At 34.0% G+C, this 22,761-nt stretch overlaps 1 protein-coding gene across 4 annotated transcripts in view; it reads right to left on the bottom strand.

Annotated features, from left to right (window-relative positions):
- DIAPH2 (diaphanous related formin 2) overlaps positions 1 to 22,761 on the bottom strand; it is a 174,010-nt gene that overhangs the window by 56,241 nt on the left and 95,008 nt on the right. For all 4 annotated transcript variants that reach the window (XM_032195988.1, XM_032195987.1, XM_032195986.1 and 1 more), the window contains one exon: positions 6,444 to 6,608. In XM_032195988.1, the coding sequence (XP_032051879.1) occupies positions 6,444 to 6,608 (165 nt within the window). The remainder of the gene's footprint in view (positions 1 to 6,443; positions 6,609 to 22,761) is intronic.

Below are 22,761 nucleotides of genomic sequence, written 5' to 3' on the forward strand. Positions count from 1 at the left end.
ACAATCCTATCTACAGTTGCAAATGAAAGAAGAGAAAGCAAAATGCCGTAACAAAGAGAGACAGTAATTTATTTAGTCAGCACACTTGCTTCCACACAGCAAAATTATACATAGAGTCACAGGTTAAGCAAAGGGAAATAGTAGTTAAAGCTGTTATACAAAGCTAACGGAAGAAATGTTAAGATTTCCTGAATGGCTCTGTTGAATTCTAAGTGCTGATGACTGGCCTTTATCTAGAACTATATATGCTGTAGACTCAATTAAAACACAGCATATATACACACACACACAGATAACTGATCTTCAAGGAAAACCTTCTCCAAGCACTAAGATCACCATCCTGTCATACAGGAAGCTGAGGAGGTTTGGCAGGTTTAAGTGTGGTTGAACAAAGAACTCTTGATGTAGCTCTGATGTAAAACAGAGAAGTTGAAAGCTAGAAGCATGGTTATGCTACCCAAGAGAAATACAGCACTACTGCACAGGGAGGGAAAGAATTAAGAAAGCCAAAGCTCAGTGGGAGATAAAATTGGCAAGTGATGTTAAAGGCAATGAGAAGGGCATTTACATCTACAAAGGCTGATTAAGGAAGAGATAGTTCTGCTGCTGAATGGACCGTGGAACCTAACCTCAGAGTCTCACGTACTCAGTACCTTCTTCATCTCAACCTTTACCATCACTGTCTCACAGGCTATCAGGGCAGCTGACTGATATCATTGCAAGGCCTCTAATTCATCAAAAAGCTGCAGGACTCAAAGGACATCCCTAATGCCTGTGAAAAGCAAGTGTAATTCTCATCTTAAAAAGAGTGAGAAAAGCTTGGCGAACTTCATACTACTCAGCCATCACTTGTGTTTTCAGGAAGTTCATAACATGATTCCTTCTGGAAGCCATTTCCTGTTACACAAAGGACAAGATGCTGACTGGAAACCAAAAGAATGGACTTAGCAGGGACAAATTGTGCCTGACCAACCTGACTACCTTCTATACTGAAATGACTGACTGGCTCTGTGGAGGGGAAGGCAATGCATGTTTTGTTGTTGTTGTTGATCTTGGCTTTAGCAAAGCCTTCAACACAGTCTCCCACAGACATGGTATCTCAATTCATGGAGATATTCAAAACATGGTCCCACGCAGCTTGAACTAACTTCTGCACTAGCCCTGCTTTGGATGTCAGACTCAATGACTCTCTACTATGTTCTTCCACACTAAATTACCTCATGATTCTATGGTATGTCTTATTATAAACATTCACACCAGAAAAATTAGCAACAAAACCAAAAGCAGCAATCTGAAGAACTCCTGAACTTTTAATTGTTAGCAGCTGTAGTACAAGAAATAACACAGGAGACAGACAAACAAGAAAAGCCAAGTCATGCATATTTCAAAAAATATCTCGAATTATATTTTGGCCATTTACTTCAATCATTTACCATAAATGGGGAAAAAAAAACAACACTTAGAAGCAGCATGCAGGCACTACTCTGGTTTGAAAACAACGTATTTAATAAGTAAGCATGCTCTACAGAACATCTGGAAATGCTGTATATACTCAGCTTTCTCCGATGGCACCTGAATTCTTACCAGTAGTTATGAATTTTTACAGTAAATTCCACAAATTAAATGAGTTCCAGTGATTTATTGCTTTTTCTTGATTTTTCCTTAAACTTGAAAATTGATTGCTTTTTTATCTTTTTGAAAAACTTTTCATAGCCATCAAAATGTTGCAGAAAATCTTAATTCTTTAAAATAATTTTCCTTATAGAAAATAAAATGATTGTACTGCAAACTTCTAATGCTTGCTCTAGGCCTTCTTCATGCATATGGAAAAATTAAATCCTTAAACAAGAATCTTTATGCCACTGAAGTCTACAAGGTTCTGCTCTGGATAAAATAAGTCAGGAAATTCTCAAAAGACCTAATTACAATTACTACAACTAGCGTATATATCTGAACAAGTCAATTTGACTAAAGCACAAATTATACTAAGGAAAGAAAGCTTTTCCTTAAGCTATACACGTCTCAGATCTCACTTTTTTATACTGAAGACTTTAATATTTAATATTTAAAGAGGCTTAGAAGATAATACAGATAAAAACTTTTTAAAACCCTAGCACCACACAGATAATTAACTATTCAGACCAACATATGCAGAATTAAAACAGTATCTTAGTAGACTACTGCCTGCTTCCAAAAATTATAAAGTGGCACAAGAAATTAGCTCCACTTCTCTAGAAACTTGGAAAGATTATTTGTTGTCTGTCTTTTCTGTTTGGAATTCAAGTCTAATATTCCAAACCAGAATACAAAACTCGATAGGTCTGTCTTAGTAAACTGAATCTATTCACAGAGATTTAGTCTTTAGGATAATCTCCCACCCTAAAAAACAAAAAAAACAAAAAAACAAAAAAACATTTTATTGCAGTTTTTTAGTATTAAGTAAAACAAACATCATACAAATATCCTAAGAAGAGGCGACCATACATAGGTGTTTAGAAAAAGCAGAATAGCTAGTGGATTCTGATCTCTTCAAGCAGGTACATGTGTAACTCAAGTTTCCAAACTCTGTGATTACTTTCCCTTAAGACAGAAGGCACTTTACATCAATTAGGTAATAAGACAATTATGTTTTGCAATGACTGCATTTACAGCACAAGATGAAGGTGTTGTGGAGGTATTATTCAAACATAATAACCTTGTAACAAAATTGTGCAAATGTACATGTGAGGTTATTGAGATCCTCATTGACAAGGAAGTACACGACTATGTAGTGCCTACCAGAAAGATGCTGTTTTCTTGCTTTGTGAATAGCTAATAGTTGTGTCTGAATTTTAAGAAGGAAAAGTCCAGTAAAAGTAGTTTAGTACATAAGTGAAATACTAAAGGCAGATTACAGTGGAAAAAATGAACAGTAGTTGCAGTCTACTGAAAATACTCAACTACTTGCTCAAAGTAAATCCTTTTTCTGCTAGATTTGATGTTCAAGGAGTATTTTATCTGTACCAAACACTCTGATAATATCCTCTTCCCCTCCAATAAAATTAAAAAAGGAAAAAAGAAAAAACAAACAAAAATGTCAAGACAAGTTTGCTGTCTGCTTTCAGTACTGTCTAGTAATCAGAACACAGGTATTCCTGCACTCATACATAACGAAAGTAAAGCATATTCTGGCAAATAAAACCCAGATAATATCTCATGGTAAAAATTATCTGGGTAGTTTATAGAATTTACACCTCTTTTCCATACCCACAGAGGAGTATTTGCAGAAGACATGTATACAGCATTAACAAGACGATTATGTGCATGTTGGGAATAATAATTAACAGTAGCTTGCTAGTAGTTTTCAACACCTTCATTACTCTGATTGCTACAGTTATTTCAGTGATTAAAAATAATGTTTGAAATGTCCTAATTTTTAACAGTTTTCTAAAACAGTGAGAATTAGCTATCTGGAGCCTTGCTATAAGTACAAGTGAACAAAATGCATACAGAAGAGAAATTTATTCTCAATGCAAATTTAAATTATTCAGTGACATAATACACTTCCTTCCTCCCAAGTCATACTGCATTTATCTGCTTTCTGTATTTAATGTGCAAATGTTCAAAGTCACCTGAACATTCCAGATTTAGAAGCATGTGATTGAAGTATTTCACTAAATGTTTCTGAAACAGGACCTAATTTAATTGAGGTAAAGTAGCAAATATTTGAAAAACAAATAAAAAAGCATACATACTTCAAGTCCACAGTAACAGTCATCACTGAAGTACAGGTATTAGAGATGCAGTGAAATCCATTCCAGACAGTATTCTCACAAATAATATTTAGGAAAGTCAGTGAAACTTAAAAACTGAACCACCAAAAAATTAACAAATATACAGTTTTCTATAGTATAGACTTACACTACATTACTTAACCCTAAACACAACTGATGTAAAATGCAAAATAAATCCTAGAAAGCTGCTTTGAAGAAAAACAAAGTTACTGGTGGACAATTGGTTGGATGAGAGGCAGCAGTATGCCTTTGGAGCAAAGAAGTTTGAATGAACAGTCAACTTTTTTAATAGTACAGTAACAGGTTGAAGGAGGCAATTCTTCCACTTTACCACTCCTTGAAAAAACACATCTGGAGGAGTTCTGTGCCCAGAATGAGTTCCAATGAATATTGGAGCATGTCCAGTAGTTGATAACCAAACGGTCATGAGGTTGGAGCATATGACAAGCAGAAGCTGAGAACTGAGTTTGTTCTGCTGTAAGAAGAGAAGGCTCTCAGACGACCTAATTGCTATCTACACAACATAATGGGATGGTATACAGAAGACGGATCTAGATTCTTCTCAGAGGTGCAAAGCAAGTGAACAAGAGACAATAAATACAGTCTCTCATGTTATAACTTTTTTCCTATTCTGCCACCACAAGTGTGATTACTGTGGAAAACAGAGAGGTCATGAAATCTCCATTCCTGAATAAAAATGTAACTGAACAAGGCCCTGTGCTACCTGCTGGAACTTGACCTTACTTTGGATTATACAGGTGGACTAAATAATCTCTGAAGGTCTAATCAACATAGCCACATGAATTTAGACATAACACAGCCAAAAACATAGTGTTGATATTGTAAATATGACATAACAATTAAACACTCATAAAATAACCTGATTTGTGTCTTTGCAAACTGTGGAACTTATATCAGCAGAAGATTCATTGCATTCATACATTTGAAATTTTGGCACCCCAAGCCTTGTAGTAATTCCTGCCACTGGGATTAATCCTAGGTTTTTATTGTGTTTTCTCTTTGTTCTTTAAATTACCAAAATATTAGACATATATAAAGTCTTAACTATTATTATAATATATATTATAGCCATTATATTAAAGGACAGAATAATCACTCTATTTTATAAAATACGACATTTTACATAGAAAATATATAACTATTATACCTTGACATGAAAAGAGATTTGCCTCCTGGACAAGCATACAGAGAAATCTCAGAGAATTTTCTCCTTAAATAAGTAGCAATGAATTAAAGCCGATCCCACCCTCTCCGCCGTTATTATTCAGTCTTTTCAAATACAATTATAATCAGCAAAGAGCAATAGGCTATTAGCCAGATCTTGAGGTAGTCAACAAAGAAGGAAAATAGACATATTTAAGCAACTGGAAGTATTTTCATTCTAATATGCTTTCTAGAAAACCTGGATATGTGTTCTCTGGCTCCTATCACCTTCAAAGCTGTTTAAATACATACTTGAGGACAGATTTTTCACCACAGTATTTGGATATTGCTGGTTTGAAGTCTGTTTCAAGTAGTTACAATGAAGTAGACTTCCAAAATTAGATATCCATGTTTGAAAATGTGAGCTTTGGATTTATGAAGAATTAAATGCATTGAAATAGCTTATGACAACTATGCCTGTTTTTGACACATCTTCGTGCAGATGTGTTGGCATACTTACTAATTATAAAAAGATTTGCAATTTGCTTACAGTAAAAAAAAGAATAATTACTGCCAAATTAAAATGAACAGTTAGATATATTGTAATAAAAGTTTACTAATACAGTAAACTTAGCACTAAAATTACGTTTTGAAGTGGTTATTCATCCATCACACCAAAACCGAAATTCCTATGATTATGTGATGAATTAAGACAGATACTGGCAATAGAGAGATCTCAGAGCTACAGCTGCATGGTAAACAGTGGTATTTCCAAGCGATGTTAATATACTCTAGAGACATAATGTGACACTCCAGGCATCTGTTTTCCTTGTGCACCTCCTATGGTGCTGCTGATTATGGCTTCCAGACAGCCACTAGGAAAGATGACATTAAAGCCATTTAAATAACTTAGGTGTTGAATAAAATTCTTAAATTCCAGCATAAAGAAGCCAAACGCTGACAGCAACCATACCAGCTGACTAGAAATAGTTATATGAACATTTAAGTTAGTATCAGGAATTCTGTCAGAAATAGAGAGCTTATTATAGAAGTGTAAGCTTTAGCATCACAGCATCATTAAGACATCAGTCAGAATCCCACACAATGTTAATATAGGTACATCCATTCTGGTTTTTGTTCCATTATTCACTGAGTTTTTGTTGTTGTTTTTGTTTTTGTGTGTGTGTGTGTTTTCTGTTTTTGTTGTTTGAGGCTTTGTGTGTGAGGGGGGGTGGTAGGGTGTTGTTTTTTTTTTGTTTTTTTTTTTTTACACTTTTTCTAATTATCCATTTCTTGGTCACATTGAGAGTTGGATTTGCAAGTTAAAGAATTATAATTATCAGTGACCAAAATCAAATTAATGCTGGCCACATGCAACTGATTCCCTGCCACAGCATAAAACAAAAAGTTAACTAAAACTCAAGGAAGAAAGAAGATGAAGGAATTAATCTTGAGAGAACCCAAAGGAAAAGTAAGAACATATGATGTTTTGCAGACATTACTTACCAAAAACAGAGTTCTGAAGTTGCTCAGATCGCCAAAGAATTCTTCTATGCTTACTGCTTTGGGATCAAAGCTAAAGTATTCTCCCAAATTTTCATACAATTTAGTCATGTTGTTGTGCATGTTGGATAGTTTTTCATACTGTTCTCGCGCACTCTCAGCGAAGCTGTAAGGTTTTGTTAAGGAAAATAATTCATGTGTAATTAAATCTACCAGCAAAATATAAACAAGAAAAAACTTCAGTACTAAGTTTGTAGAATCGGAAAATCTACTAGTATTGTCTTGCTGTCAAGTGGGACATATTTTATGTGATCATAGTTCAAAAGCACTTATGCCCCCTTGTATGTTTAATACAGGTAATACAGCTACATAATTTACCTGGAATACTGTGTTCAACTCTGGGCCTACAGGAAAGCTAGGGAGGGACTCTTTATCAGGGAGTGCGGTGACAGGGCAAGGAGTAATGGCTTTAAATTAAAAGAGGGGAGGTTTAAATTACATATAAGGAGGAAATTCTTTACTACGAGGGTGGTAAGGCACTGGAACAGGTTGTCCAGAAGAGGTTGTGGATACCCCATCCCTGGAAGTGTTTAAGGCCAGGCTTTGAGCAACCTGGTGTAGTGAAAGGTGTCTTCGCCTGTGGCAGGGTGGTTGGAGTTAGATGATCTTTAATGTCCCTTCTAATACAAACCATTCTGTGATTCTATGTTATTTTGGTCACAGCTTATGAATACACAAAGATGACAGCTATACAAGATGCTGAGGGGTAAATATTCTCTGTTTTTCAAGTTGGTTTACAAATAAATTCTCAAAAACTCATGAGTTCTAAGCTAGCAAGAAAGAGCAAATAACAGGGCAGGTAAAAAACAAACAAACAAAATTATTCTCTAAAGAATGTCCAGACATTTCTCTACTGCAGTGGAAGTAAAAAGCTGGATGATAATTGCCAGCTATTCAAATGCACCACAGAATGAAACCCAAAACACGAGTATCTAACGCAAATGTACACTTTTATGTTAGGTAATATCAACTCTAAATCAATCAGAAATTCTCAACAATATTAAATCAGAGATAGAAAAAAATACCTGAATTCTTTAAGTGATAGTGATCAACAGGTAATGAATTGTTGTACAATTGGAAATGAAACACCAAGGAAGTTGACCAGACTGTTGTCTACATCCATTCTGTTCCATGCTCTTTTACCCTCTCCCACATGTAGTGGTTTTACCATGCTAGGCAGCTAAACACCACAACTGCTCTCTCATTCCCCCTCCTTAGATGAGAAGGGGAAGAAGTAAAGAATAACTCACGGTTTGAGATAAGGATAATTTAATTAAGGGGAAAATAATAATAATAATTATTATTGTTATTGAGGAAAGATTACTAACTAAACAATTTAACTAAAGGGGAAAAAAAAGAAAAGGAAAAGGGAGGGGGAAAGGGAAAAAAAAAAAGTCCTGATGCTGTGCCAGCACTGCTCAGCAGCAGACACAACACTGGTGTGATAACGCTGCTGTTCCAGCTACAAGTGCAGAGCACAGCACTGTATGGGCTGCTGCAGGGAAAATTAACATCCCAGCCAGACCCAGTACACCACACTGAAAGAAGTACCTATTGCTTTCATTTCCATGAAGTGATATTATTTCAAGGTCACAGTATATTACATGTTGTATTAGTAACTGAAGAGTGTAGAAATGAATCTTAGACTGATTTCCATCCCAGCAGTCATCATTAAAAGTTTGCCTTAATCATTTTAAAAATGATTTTAAAATGATTATGATTTTAATGATGATTTTTAATGATGAAAAATGATTTTTAAAAAGGGGGGACTTTTTATTTCTGTATGGAAAATTAGTTTTAGAATAATTTATTCATAAACAAAGAAATAGTACAAGCTGTAAAGGAAAATATGACTTGGCTTTAGAGCTAGTAAAGTTTCTGTCTGCTGTTTTGTTGTGATTGTTCATATCTGCAAAGATATAAAGTCACAAATCACTGTAAAAAAAACAGATCGTACATTATTAAACTAGTTCTATGGATCATGAATTGTAGTTGATTAACAGGTTGAGCTGGATGTATCAAAACCTAAGAACAAGAAGATATGAGTTTTTCCCTGACCCACAGAAACCATGCAGCCTGACTCCCTGTGGCTTTTATCTGTAATGACTGTCTTCCATGCAGATTCCCTGATACTTAATATAGCAATGCTCATGACTCAAAGTTTCCCCATACTTGTGTCTCTAATCTGAGACTCTGCCTAGTTATCACATTACTAAATAAAAAATATCTGGGATCCCTAACTCTCTGCAAAAACAACAAATGACCCAGAAACTAATTATGGGAACGAGACAAAGACTTGATATAAACAACTTATTTTTGAGCTTAGACTGAGCCCCAGTACAATTCTTCTGAAATCTGCCAATAAATTGCATAGCGGACAAAAGAGAAGAATTATAGGTAAATATTCTCTTCCTGACATGTGCTCCTTGGTGTTTGGATGCTCTTGAGCACTTATAAGGCTATGTCATTTCATAAGTTATGTGCAAGAATGTCAAAGCTGAAAATACATTTTATTGGAAGGATGATTAATACTTTGTTTGAATTTTTCTGCTCTAATTTCAGGTCATCTAAAGTCATTTAAAAATTGGTTCTTCAAAGTATGATGGAAAAGTTTTTATATAATATAAATTTCTCTCCTAGGAGAAATATTTTCCAAGTAATTCCCTCTTCTTCATGAAAGTCTCAGTATCATAAAAAGAAAGTTTTATTCTTTTGCTAGCTTTGCATGTTCATTTAGGATGGCAAAAAAATGAAAACACTGTGATGGACATTAATAAATATCTTTTTTTTTGAAACAGTATCTACCTATATAGTTTCATACCAGGGCAAAGACAAGAGTAATAACTATATTTTCATTTTAGTTCATGAATTTTAACATGCCTGGTTATAATTACAAGCACAGAGCACTGAATCCCTCATCTTAACACAAGACAAACCTGGTATAGTTCAGTGTTTGATGACATTTAGCCGTATAAAAGGAAATGAAAATTTAATGGCAAGAATATATTAAATAGGTAATAACGTCACATTACTGAATTATTGAGCAGAGTCTAAAAATCTCTTAGAAAAACACCAACCGCCTTACAGTCAGCAGACTACTGTCTTGGACAGCCCACCAAAACTTTTGCCATTATCATCATGATGGATCATCATTTGATACTGAGAAACAGAGATACAGAGATAACACAATTATTCAAATTACATACAAGGTTCCTTTCAAAAAAGCTCAAAATATAAAACTGAGTCAATTAAAGGTTGCACATGCAACTTCAGAAATAACAAGAACCACCACAATGAAAAAAACAAAAAATATTTCTACTGAAACTAGAATATATTTAAGAGCAACACTGTATAAACATACACTATAGTTTCAACAGTAATATTTTTCATTCAGTAAGTTCCAAACTGCAAATAAGAAATACCATTAATAGATGACTTGTAAGAGAAAGGAAAGTCAGCAATGTCAGATTAATATGATGAGCAAAGAAAATGGACTATTTTAACTGTGCTTAATGTTAAAGAAAATAAGTCAGTGCTTTAGAGACAATAGTTCCAAAGATCATATCCAAAGTCATGTTAAGAAAATTATTTTTAGTCACACAATATGCTTCTTACAATCTTCGTATTTATAAAATAATAGCAATTTGAAACATCATTTTGAAATATGCAGTAATTCCAGAGGGGAATTACTGCCCTCCACTTGGGCAATTCTGTACACATAAGCCTTAGTAAAGTTTTGAAATACTTATTTCAGTGGTTACTAGGTAAAAGAAAGTTTATGCTCTTTAATAAAATTCCACTTCTTATTTCAACAGTATTGTAGATGGCAACTACAAAAAACAACTGAGATTTTCTAAGCATCAAGTCAGAATTTTTGAAACTGTTAATTTTAAAATTTGAGGGAATTCCAGATGTCATGACCTCTTTCATTTGTTTCAACACTTGACCCTGCATTCAAATATAAAAAGTAAAAAAATTACTGTTCTAGTAACTGATACTAATACATAGTTTTATCATATAATCCAGTAAAATTCTCTGTATGTCATATCTGTAGAGAATTTTAAAGAAATTAGACTCCCTATTTACTTGTGCTGACAAATTTTAGTTATCAACGAATTCTAGTTTTTCTAGTCTTTTTGTTAATAGAGAAAGGCTGCAAAACATTCAAACTTCTGTCTTTCCTCCACAAAATGTTTTTGTTTGCTTTTGCATTGCTGCAGACTTGAGTTTCCACCCAGTTCTTATGGATAAGTCACTACACCAATGATCTTCACATTTTGAAATAGGACCACATGCCTATGTCACTTTGCCAGTAGGCTTCCTCATTATGTCAGAGAGAAAGAATCTCCAATTGCTGTTGATACTAGATTTGAATTATGTTTCAATATATAGGAATGGTATCATGGTACTTCCAAGCTTTTGTTTGGTTTATTTCAAATAAACAGATGATAAAAAAAATATCAGACTAATGAAGGTTAAAAACCTTAGATCTGCTGGATCGTTAGTTATCACTATCATTCACTATCCATATATCAATCATTATTTTTCTGTTAGTTACTCAAAAATTCCTCAGCACTCCATTTACTATTCTGAAAATTGTTCATTTCCATCACAGTGTTCTGTATCTCAGATAACAAAGTTTAATTAAACTGGCTTATTAAAATTTCCATTACAAATTACATGTTTGAATGTTTCTCTGTGCTGTCCTGAAATGAACTATGGAATTAGTGTCTACAGTACTTAAAGTAGAAGGGAATGCAGCTGCATGACATGGCACCTTATCATTCTGAAGATACACATACATTCCACAACTCTTCAAAAGGACAAATACAGCTGCAATATTCGGGGAAATAAATACAGTTAAGTATTGATAAAATTACAACTTAGGTATTAAACCAACACAGAGTATGTAAATGTTACCAGTATAAAACTAGTTTATTATCTCTACTGCAAATTCTTTTATTTTGGAAAAACAGAAGTTGGTTTTATAATTTTAACTGTCATTAACTTACTGTCAGTCAGCTCAGTGCACAACATGTTGCTGCCAACACCAGTGAAAATTAATAAACCAGCTGAAAAACTGCCAATTTAAAGAACTTAAAAGTGAATCTGTTGGAGCCCCAAATGAAATAATAGGGGGAGAACTAATTAGGCAGAAAGAACTGTATAAATAACCATACAACAGCTGAATTCTGTTTGTACGCCTTCATGATGCATTAGATAAACCATACAAGTGGTATTAAAAAAACATTTATGACACACCTCATCATAAACGTTGCATTTTACTAATATGAATGTGTGGATCAGCGTACCTGCTTGAAAATTCACCTTATTCATAGGTGGCACTTGTCATCCTCGGCAGTAGGAAATTAGCAACAAAAGGATATTAAGTGTATTGTAGATCAGACAAGATGAGGAAATGATTTGAACACTGCGCTTCCACAGAGGGGTCTGTGTTCATACCTAATAGTACTTCAATGAACTTAATTTATTTGGCCTTCCATATCTTCTGAATCAGGTGCTGACTTGCAGCCAAACTGAGCTTAAATGAGTGACTGAGCACTGACAGAAAGCCCGGAGAGGTTGTGGAATCTCCCTCCCTGGAAAAAGCCATGTGAACATGGTCTTGTGAAGCCTGCTCTAGTTGGCCGTTCTAGAGCAGAGAGGTTGGACCTGATGACCTCCAGAGGTCCCTTCCCATCTCAGCCACTCTATAATTCAGTAAAATCCAGATGTATAAACAGAATAACCAACACCTTCCTCATAATTTCGACTTTACACTGTAACACCTCAAAGAATTTTCTTCAGCTAGATACACAATGCAACTTCATGCCATTCAAAAATCCCAAAGTTAACAAGAAGTTTTATGCACTGTATTTAACTCACTAGAGTTTTTACCACTCCAAGCATGCCAGAACGAAATCGAACTATGAAGACTGCTGAAGAAAGACATGAAACACTAAGAACATACCAGTTGCCAGAAACTTCACTATTAACTATAAACACTCAGTTCTAAAATTACCTTGCCGAATAGTTATTTCAGCAAGCTCAAGTCTTGATTAAACTTGTAAACTAGTATTTTGCGAAATGCTGATGATCAGAGTAACTACATTTATTAAAAAATACCGGCAATTCAGTTTTAGTAAGTAAAATGACCAGATACTTGCAATGCCTGCTTTGTGTTTGATTTAGCTTTCTATCTGTACCTAAGCCAAATCATTGTTTGATTTAACACACACAAAAAACACCTACACCTGTGCTTCAGAAACCATCTGTGAAAACAATGTAATCTCTTGACATCCTTACTTGAAATTAAAGCCTTAAGTATACTGCTTGCAAGTCTACATAGCCATACACTACTCACAGTAAAACACTTCCCCCTGCCCCAGGGATACACCTATCTACTACTATTAGAGAAATACACTTGAACAAGTGTATTTATGACTTTTAATGACTTCGAAATAACTACCAGTTAGTGTCAAAATGTACCGAAAATATTTCAAGTACACATTCTGCATTCCATCGTTTCAAGCTACGGTATCATTTCAGAGCAGGACTACGGATTATGGAAAAGCCAAAGAAGGCTAAAAATATATTTTACATTGCTACAAGAGAAACTTTTATACAATATTGTCATCATCTTTAATAAAGGGTGTATCACTGCTCGCAGTTTCTAATCTCTAAACTCATCCATAATAGAGCATTCTTTGAATTGAACTGCAGAAACAAACAAACAGAACTTATTAGCTGAAGACAAATTCAGCTTTAATAACAGTCATTTACAGAGAGAGCTTTATTTTCACCTGCTATCAGTACGTAAACAGATACTAACAATTTTATCATTCACACTACATACATAATGCATCTCTCTGACTACAGAGAAGATGACTTCTGGAACATACACAGATAATAATGAATCACAATTATATACCCAATCTTTTATTCCCATAGAAAGCCTATCTTTTCTGGTAGAAAAAAAATACGGCAGAAATCTTCATTACAATACACTTTATATACACAAATTAGAACCCAAAGAAATCAAGACCCAAACAAAGAAAAACAGTTTACCCATTTATATAAAATCACATCCTTTTGAAGAATTTAAAGATTCACTAATAAAATACCCATTAAAAGCTCAGTGTAGCGATTTGTTTCTCGAAACAGGACAAATTAATTCATCATTTGACAGAGTAGCCTGGGGAAGTGTTGTTGCTCCTCAGTTACACATCTAAGGGTTCTGTGCCTCTCCCTGACCTCAATTACAACTGCATTCAGTGTGTACAGACACTATTTAAGTGTTTGTGTCCATGGAAGTGAAGCACAAAGATCATAATGATCTTTGATAAAAATGCTAGCTGTAGCCTACTCACTCTCCCTAAATTACAGACTCACTCCAAAGTGATGTTTATCAACGAGGCCTTTCTGACTTGGGCCTAAATAGCCATCAAACTTTCATCTTCATAAACATGAGAAAATATCAATGCTTTCTAACTCCTAGCTCTAAGCATTTATATCAATTTCGAATTTTCATCAATTCAAGCTTCTCAATAATAACAAGACTCTTTCCATTGACTACACGTATACCACTTTAATATGCACAAATGAAAGCTTCTATCAACAGAATTTCAATAGTGCTTTTTTATTTATTTATACTCCTGTTAATCAGGAAGCAGAGATCAGTGCCCACTTCTCTAAAAGTTCCATAGGAACTCTCTAGGCAAAAACTGATAAAAGTGTATTTACAAAACATTCAGTACAAGGAGCAAAGCTCCACGAGCTGTTTCTTAAATTGGTTTATATTAGAAAAGCCTGCTCAAATACTTGCTACAAAAGTAGCAATACTAATTTTTTTTAGCAATACTGCTACAAAAGCTGATATAGGAGCTTTCTCTAGTAGCATGAACAAGTAAACTTTAAAAAGTAAGTAAGAATAATTGGCTATTCAAACAGTGTGTTCTTCATGTGTTCTGAAATGGAAGTTGACACCTATTAAAAACAAAAAAAGACTACACCAGATTAAGAATTAAATTTATAGGTAGATGTAGGTTTAGGTTATATATATATATAGGTATGTAGGTTATATATACATAGATTATATGTAATTTATATATATATATATATATATATATATATATATATATATATATACACATATATATATATGTATAACATCACACACAGTTAATATTGGTTTCATGATCTATGCCCGCAGTTCTTAAATCCTTTTACACCAATAGCACATACTTCAATGATGGCATAAAAAAAGGGTAATTGATGGGAGTCCTAGAATAACAACTGTAAAAAGATAACAGGTCAAACAAATGAAAACTGACATAAAATTACAGCAGAAAAATAAAGAATTTATCCATTTTTTCTTTTTATCCCAGCTTCATAATGCTTTACAACTTTTTGTTTTTCTCCGCTGTGCTTGTACAAAATTCATAAAACTCTGTTAAGATCCTTCACAGGTCAGATCACATTTTTACCTGAAATCTTACTAAATCTTATATTTCTTTCAGAAATATATATTTCTGAAAATCTTAGTTGCTTCCTATCTAATTTATGCAGATGCTTTTCCAGCATGTTTTACAATGGAAACCATCTCATTTTTCATCTAATCCTCATTTGTGATATTTTGGGTTAAAAATTATTTGAAACAATATGAAGAGTCATATTCTATAATTTTTTGGAGATCTCTCTCATTTATAGGGGTGCCAAGCAATTAGCTATAACCACTATTTATGCATTAGAAAGCAACACAGAAGACATAATAACCAACAAAATATTGCAAGAGTAATGGATTTCTAGTGCATCTTCCCTGCAGAATAATTATATGAAAATCTGTTTGGAGAAATAAAAACAAGAAAACCAAAAAGAAGCTATTACAAACAAAGTGATACTTCAAAATTTGTTTCTTGTATTATATACAAATTAACTAAATACGAACGTTTCAAATAACACAAAGCATTGACATATGAAGTTTTATCAACCATTAAAAAATTAATTTTAATTAATTAATTAATTAATAATTTCAGCAAAACCACAATAAGGTAGCTATTCCTAGAAACACACTATTAGTTTTGGAACATAAAATGAGATGCCTTGAGCAATAATTACAGCTTTGTGTGCCCTAAATCTTTCAGAGAATCTGCAACCATATTCCGTTTCTCTTTGATCGTGCAGTTTTTCCTCACTTCATCTGGATTTAATTACGAAAAATATGTTTGAGCTGTCAGTTTTACCCTGGTTTAACAAGCTTCAGTCAGTAGATGTGATGGTTACTTCATCAAGATAAAGTTTTTTGGGGGGGGGTAAACTGTGGGGAAGGAATTGAGAAGTGACTAAGTCACATATTTCTAGGCTTCCTTTAATGCCGCAATGTCATGAAGCCCTCATTATCTTTTTTTTTTATTATTTTTTTTTTCAAATTCTGAAAAAAAAAAAAATCACTCGGTACAATGTTGTAAGACACTAGATGTTTAAAATCAAAGGAATGATTTTAATACTGATGGACAATCTATCTAATAGAAAAGCCACCTGGTAGAAAAATGTTGATTAAGTTTATTCAAATAAATTATTTAGTGCAAAGAACTGTTTTAATGAAGTGTTCAGAAACTGAAGTACAGGGAAAAAAATGACAGTCCAATCTAAAAATGAGTCTGTTTTGCAACAAAGTAGTATTTTGAATACCAGGTGCAAATTTAAAACCATCCTTCAGGTATAATTTGAGTAATACAGTTTATGTCTTGAATTCTCTTTCTTTAATACTACAGCTATGTAACAACCCTTGTAGACCCCTTTTCAGGATTGAAGAAGCACACAGGGCAAAATGTAGTTCCACAAACTGCAAATTTTTTTGTTCAAGGAATTTCATTTTGGTATCTAATGCTGCAGTTAAAGGGACTTACAGTATGCACTCTCCCATTATTTTCACATTTTAAAATAAGCATAAAGCAATTAGAAAATGGATCTCTACAGAATTATCATTTTAGCAGTGCACAATAGTTTTTCCTTTTTTATTAAAAAATTTGTATTAGTAATCTCTACAAATTGATTTAATATAGATTTAAGGACGAAAGCAGTTTCCCTCAGGCAATTTTTCATAATCAAGGCAACTTTAAATTTTCCATGTATTTAAGTAGACTTCTGTTCACAGAAGTTTGCTCTTAAAAATCTCGAAAACATCCAGGCTTTTCCTCCAACATAGCTTTTCAAGTCTGCTTAGATTTCTGTTCAAAATTCTTGTCTTACTACTTGGCCAACATATATGCACTTCAACCTTCACCCTTTTCTTGTATTAAACTCTCTCTCAATTTTACTCAGTACTAGCTTTGAAGCATAATTCTAGATTTGCGGTCTTTAAAGTGCAGAACAGAATAGAGCTCCCTCATGTGGTCTACCTGTATAATCTCAGGGATTAAACAACCAACGAAACCAGAAAATTGATAATCTGTTTTGTGTAACACTGTTTTCATTTACGCTGAAAGAATTGCAAAAGCTTTAATACACTTATGAAAAATTATATGATCTGAGATGATGAATTAGTAAACCCTCTTGTTTCCTATTTTTGGCTTTATAAACTCTCCCTTCTGCTTTCCTCTTCTCCAGGCCCAGCAACTTATTTAACACCCACAGTTTTTCCTTCCACCATGCCATTTTACTGTCACTGCCATTCACAAACTCCAGCACATCATCACCTCATCTGCTACTTTGCATGTCATATCCTCAAAATATGACTACTCCCTCTTCCTGCTATATACTTTCCAAGATTTTGACTTCTAGCCGCTTTCCTCTTCAAACTTTTAATTGAAACAGAAATGCAGTGGAACTGGCTGATAGAGATGCAACTGTAACATCCAAGTTCAACAGTACAAAAGAATCAACTTCCATTTTCAGCATCTGTAAACACTGCCCTAACAGTACATACATAAGTCTGTAGGAGCTTCCATAAGCAAAACATACTGTGTTACAACATAATTCATATACCAATAGTAAAACAACCCCAGAAAGTCAAAGTCACAAGAAAAGGGGGAAATACAAAGCACCAGTCCATATTCCTATGAACAGCTCGATACACTATCCATCTCAATACACAGGCCATGCCTTAGAGGATAATGCAGACTTGCCTACCCCAGTAATCTACCTTCTATCTAATTTGCACCTGAGGGGAAAAAAAAAAACAAAAACAAACACATCTATATACATACAGAAACTTACTCTGTCTGGTCAGAAAATATATTTCTAGCAAAAATAACTTTAAAAATGACTCATATGCTTATTCAAGTTCCTTGCTTAATCAGCTTGGCAAAAAGTACTACTAGTGCAAAAGATAACCCTCCCCAACCTGATAACCCTATTTTGAACTCCATATGTAACAATTCTCAATAACTTCTTCCATATATACGGTATCTACACAACTGTAACAAAAACACCTCAATACACTTCAAAAGTTACCCCCACTCAACAAAATAAAGATTATTCTCTTTGCAAAATCAAAATAACTATTTTTTTTTCTCTATGAGGTAACATGAACACATGATCTATACTGCATTCCCAACTGTGCTTGCTTCTTGCAGTGTACACTTTTGCTAAGTTATTCTCCCCTGATTATGTCCTGATTGCATTTTTATTCTCCCAGGGCCCTTTTATACTCCTCTCATTTGTGTTTCTATTATTTACTGATTTAACTGAATCTTACCACATTAGACTTGACCAGTTTAAAGCTTTCCCAATTCTATTTCACTGGATGACTATAACAACAACAACAACAAACTAACACACAGTAACTCAACTTTGAAATTATCTGCTATGTGATGGCATGCAATCAAAACAGACTCACAATTCTTTTGATGCATACTGCACCACAGAGGAAAATTTATCTCAGCATAGCTTAGGTAAAAATTCATGTATTTTGTGTGTTAAAAAAAAAAAAAAATACACACAAAACCCACCAACATGCATTCCAGGACATTTCATATTTTCAACATCCTTTATTAGAGCTGAAAGAGAGATAATAAAGGAGATGGATTTAGATTTGCAACAGACAGTGCATTCACTCTGTTTCAAGATAAATCCACTACTCTGTATACCCTAAAAGAAGCCCTTATAAATTCCACATCTGCTTTCTACATTAACAGTTTCTTCCATTGGACTGCCAATTTCTTCAAGCACTATAGCTCACATACATACCCCTTATTGTAACATTTAACCCTAAGAAATAAAGCAGAGGACAAAGAATGAAGACTAAAACTTCACATAAAACTCCTTCATCCTCCAAACAATTCTGTTCAACAAGGAACAACAAAGAAAATATTCTTAATGTCGGTCTCTCTCAGTACATGACCATGCAGGAAGATAACATTCAAACTCCTCTTTAATAGAAATGTCTCCCTAACATGATAATGATATAAGGTATCATTAAATGAATGAAAATGTTTCATTTAAAATGGATAGAGTAAGAAACTGTGTAGCAATTCTGAAATTTTATAAAATTATAAATTCTGAAGCTATAAAATATGGTGGGAGTTCTAGTAAGTACTAAGACAAGGGGGTGGGGGAAAAACAGTTTCATGAAAAATGGATTTTTTCACTGATTTTAGGAATCCTAATTTGGGGAAACAATGATCATCCCTGTCATTTACTGTATTAAATAGCAAACCAAACCCAAATGTATTTCAACCACAACACCAAAGGAAAATCATTATAGTTGAGTAGTAAAGTATGTTGCCTTACTAGAGCAATTAATCATTGTAAGTCAAAGTTGCATAAAGATTCAAAGCTTTTATGTGCTTCATATTACAGCTGACACAACAGGATATTGTATTGCATGTCTAGAATATTTACATACAATAGGAACACTGCATTTAACCTTATACCTTACAGTGAAGTCTGTTGGCCTTCATAGCATATAGACAGTCATACAAAATGTGACACCACTCATGCAACAATTATAGTAGGGGATTAATATTTTTTTCAGGGTCAAAAATTATTGATGCGAAAGGATTAGTAAATTCCACAAAGCCATATTAACATCTCTCCAAGGAAATTAAATTGAATAGCAACATTTATATGATGGCTGTCACTGAAACAACACGGAAGAAAAATGACACAGAGACAATCCCAGAAACTGAGCACTGCCATATTGTTCAGGACTGACATCTTCAGAAAGCATTTCTGACATCATATCTTCTAATTGCAATGGATCCTGGATGTATTTCTGACATGTTGATTACCTAGTTTTTAAATTGCTACCTTCAAAAAGGCATCTGTACAATCAGATCATTTTATTTGCTGAAGAAAAAATCTCTACAAACTAAAATCACAGCAGTGCATGAGCTCAAATCTCTCATATAGCAGTCTCTCTGCCCCCCCTCATAACTTAATAATGTCAATAAGTCAAACGTAACTAAACATAGTATAAGTTGCTTTGAATCTGATTCTGAACTTTGCAGGGTCAATTCTTCAATGGGATTCAGAATGCTGAGATGCTATGAGCTTGAACAATTAGCAGTGCAAAAACAAAAAAGACAACACTGCTCATTGATGCCCTGAATTTTCTAAGAGAGCTGCCAGTTAGGAAACTAAAAGCAGATTATATGTATATACTAATTCTTCCCATCTTCTATCACAGTGCTTTCAGAAGTGGGATATTCTGCCTACGCTGATCAAATACAGCAGACCTTCGGATGCACTTCTAAGAATTACAAGCATGATCAGTTTAATCAAGTTTGTCTTTAATCAAGTTGAGCTTTAGCATGCTCATTTCAATATGATGAGTGTTCAGACAGAAGAGATTCTTAAATGTAACCTCTTATAAAATGATATAGTTGATTTTCTTCTTAAAAAGTGCATTCCATTATTCTTTTTGTGCATTTAGTGCAACACAATATTAACACAAATTTGGGGCATACACATTCTGTGGATCGAACTCAAACAGCCAAGCAACTCACTTAAATCTTAAAAACATTTACCTACAAGTGACAAATTTTATGTTCTCACAGTTCCACAAACTTAGAATAAAGCATTCAGGATGCACATTTAAACATATACCAATGGCATGAGATTCTTCCTTTGCACATCATGTTAACCAATTTTGCGAATTTGAATAAAAAAGTCTACAGAATATGTAGTACAAGGTAGAAGCTTTTAGGAACATTTTAGTATCTCATTAACAGCAACCAAGTTTACCGCTCCACTACAGACCTTGGTAAATGTTATCCCTGTTACTTAAATATACTTCAAAATTTGAACATGAACAATTTATATACTTGGGAATGTGCTGCAAAGCTGACTAAAATCCAGAGAACTACAACATCAAAACAGAAGTTGCTTACAGTCAAAAGCAGGCCTACATATTAGTCTGTACACTCAATTCTGAAGACACAAACTAAAAAAGGAATCACACCTGAAATGTAACATTACTTATAAAGCAAAAAAACATACAATATAGTGGGACTTATATTTACTGCTTAAAGCCTTTTATTTACTGCTTAAAGACTACTCCATTTAAGAAGTACTAAACATGTACTAAGGATGGCTTACAAAGCAGCAACTTTCAGGTTATAGGCACAATGCATGTTGTCATCTCCATTGAGTTGAACTTTATTCTGTCCTAAGTGTTTCTAAACTCTTTCATTCTGACACCATGCCCTTTACCTTAAAACCTATATTATAAATCTTAATCATTCCTTCTTCGTGCTACTTTCCATTCTCCACTTACTAAATGCTCTTCCTATTTTTTCTCCAGCTGATTGCTTTCTCACCTCCCATTCTGTTATTTTACTCAGCTGACTAGAGCAGAACAACAAACTGAAACTGATTAAACTGGAAGCCCAACCAAATCATAGCTTCAAAATTAATTCAGTTCACATTCCTACTTCATCAGATGTCCTCAGCCCTCAGCCCAAAAAATATAAGAGAACATCTTATATTTTTTATCTTTTAAGCTAGAACAAATAACTCCTGTTTCATTCCCCTTCACTGCATGCACTCTTAAGTCCTCTTAAGTAAGACTTTAGAGGACTGAGGCTAGCAAGTCTTAAGACAGGTGCTTTTTTTTGGTTATTCCTTGAAGTTCATTTTTGACTGCAAGCTGCAGGCTTAACTTTAAATGAATTCTTAGCACTATGAGTACCAAAACACCATGTTATTACAATGCAACGAAAACAACAAAAAGGCTACATCCAGAAGCCTGGTCTTTCTGTTCCACATAATATTTACCACATAACTTAATACTTTAGAACTTTCCAACAACAATGAAATGAAGATTTTCCACCACGTTTCATTTTTTCTTGGTTGGGTGGTGTGTAAAAGAGAGAAAGAGGAAGGACAAGAAATGGGTTGCGAAGTTTGGAAAAAAAAAAAATCTTCCTGTTGTCTGGAAAAAAGAAATCTTCCCGTTATAACTTCAGCAAGGTAAACCTTCTGTCCCTAGACACTATATAGGAAAAGTATTTTGTCTAGTTACATAACCAAGATTTTTCTGAAATACCTCTTTTAATCAAAAACTGCACTTGCTGATGAATTTTTTTTCAAATACTACTTTCGCATATAAGAACAAAAAATCTTTATAAATATTTCAAGAAAAAGTACATTTAGAAGATGATCTCAAAGACTGTACATGACCTATAATTCAAAGATCTTTGAATGGCTTTTCTTTTCTAGTTCCCAGGAGTAGTGACAAGTGCATTCAGGCAACAGGTATTTCAAATGCATTTGTACAATGCATGTACAAAACTTCATAGAAATTTCACCCTTTGGTATTACTTTTGAGGCACCCTTAGGTATGAGCAAATTCTAATATACATAATGTACATACTAATATACATACTCATAAAGAAATGAAGGAGCCAGTGCACTTCAAATTGTCTCATAAACAAAACAGGCTTCCCCAAAAATGACATCTCAAAACACCACGTGAATTATTTTTTCCGTAACAAGCTAGGAGGATATCCCAAGTGCTAACAGATAAGAGTGTTAATGCCATTAATGTTCTTCCAGCACTTTTTGTCAAGGCATAAATGTCCTGTTGCTCAGTCACTCAAAAAAAAAAATTTCAAAGACAATTCCAGTATCTGAGATTCTGAATCAGTGTATTGTTTCTAGTGGCTGCTATGTGAGATTCTGTAACGGTGCTTCCTACAAAAGTCAAATCAGTTAATGCTTAGTGCACATTAAGCATTTTCTAACAGTGAATAAAAGACCCATACACATTTAAAGTACACCTAGCCCTAGATCATTTAATTACCACTGAAATACATCA

The sequence above is a fragment of the Aythya fuligula genome, chromosome 13 (assembly GCF_009819795.1).
Source record: "Aythya fuligula isolate bAytFul2 chromosome 13, bAytFul2.pri, whole genome shotgun sequence".
In the NCBI taxonomy this organism is placed as follows: domain Eukaryota; kingdom Metazoa; phylum Chordata; class Aves; order Anseriformes; family Anatidae; genus Aythya; species Aythya fuligula.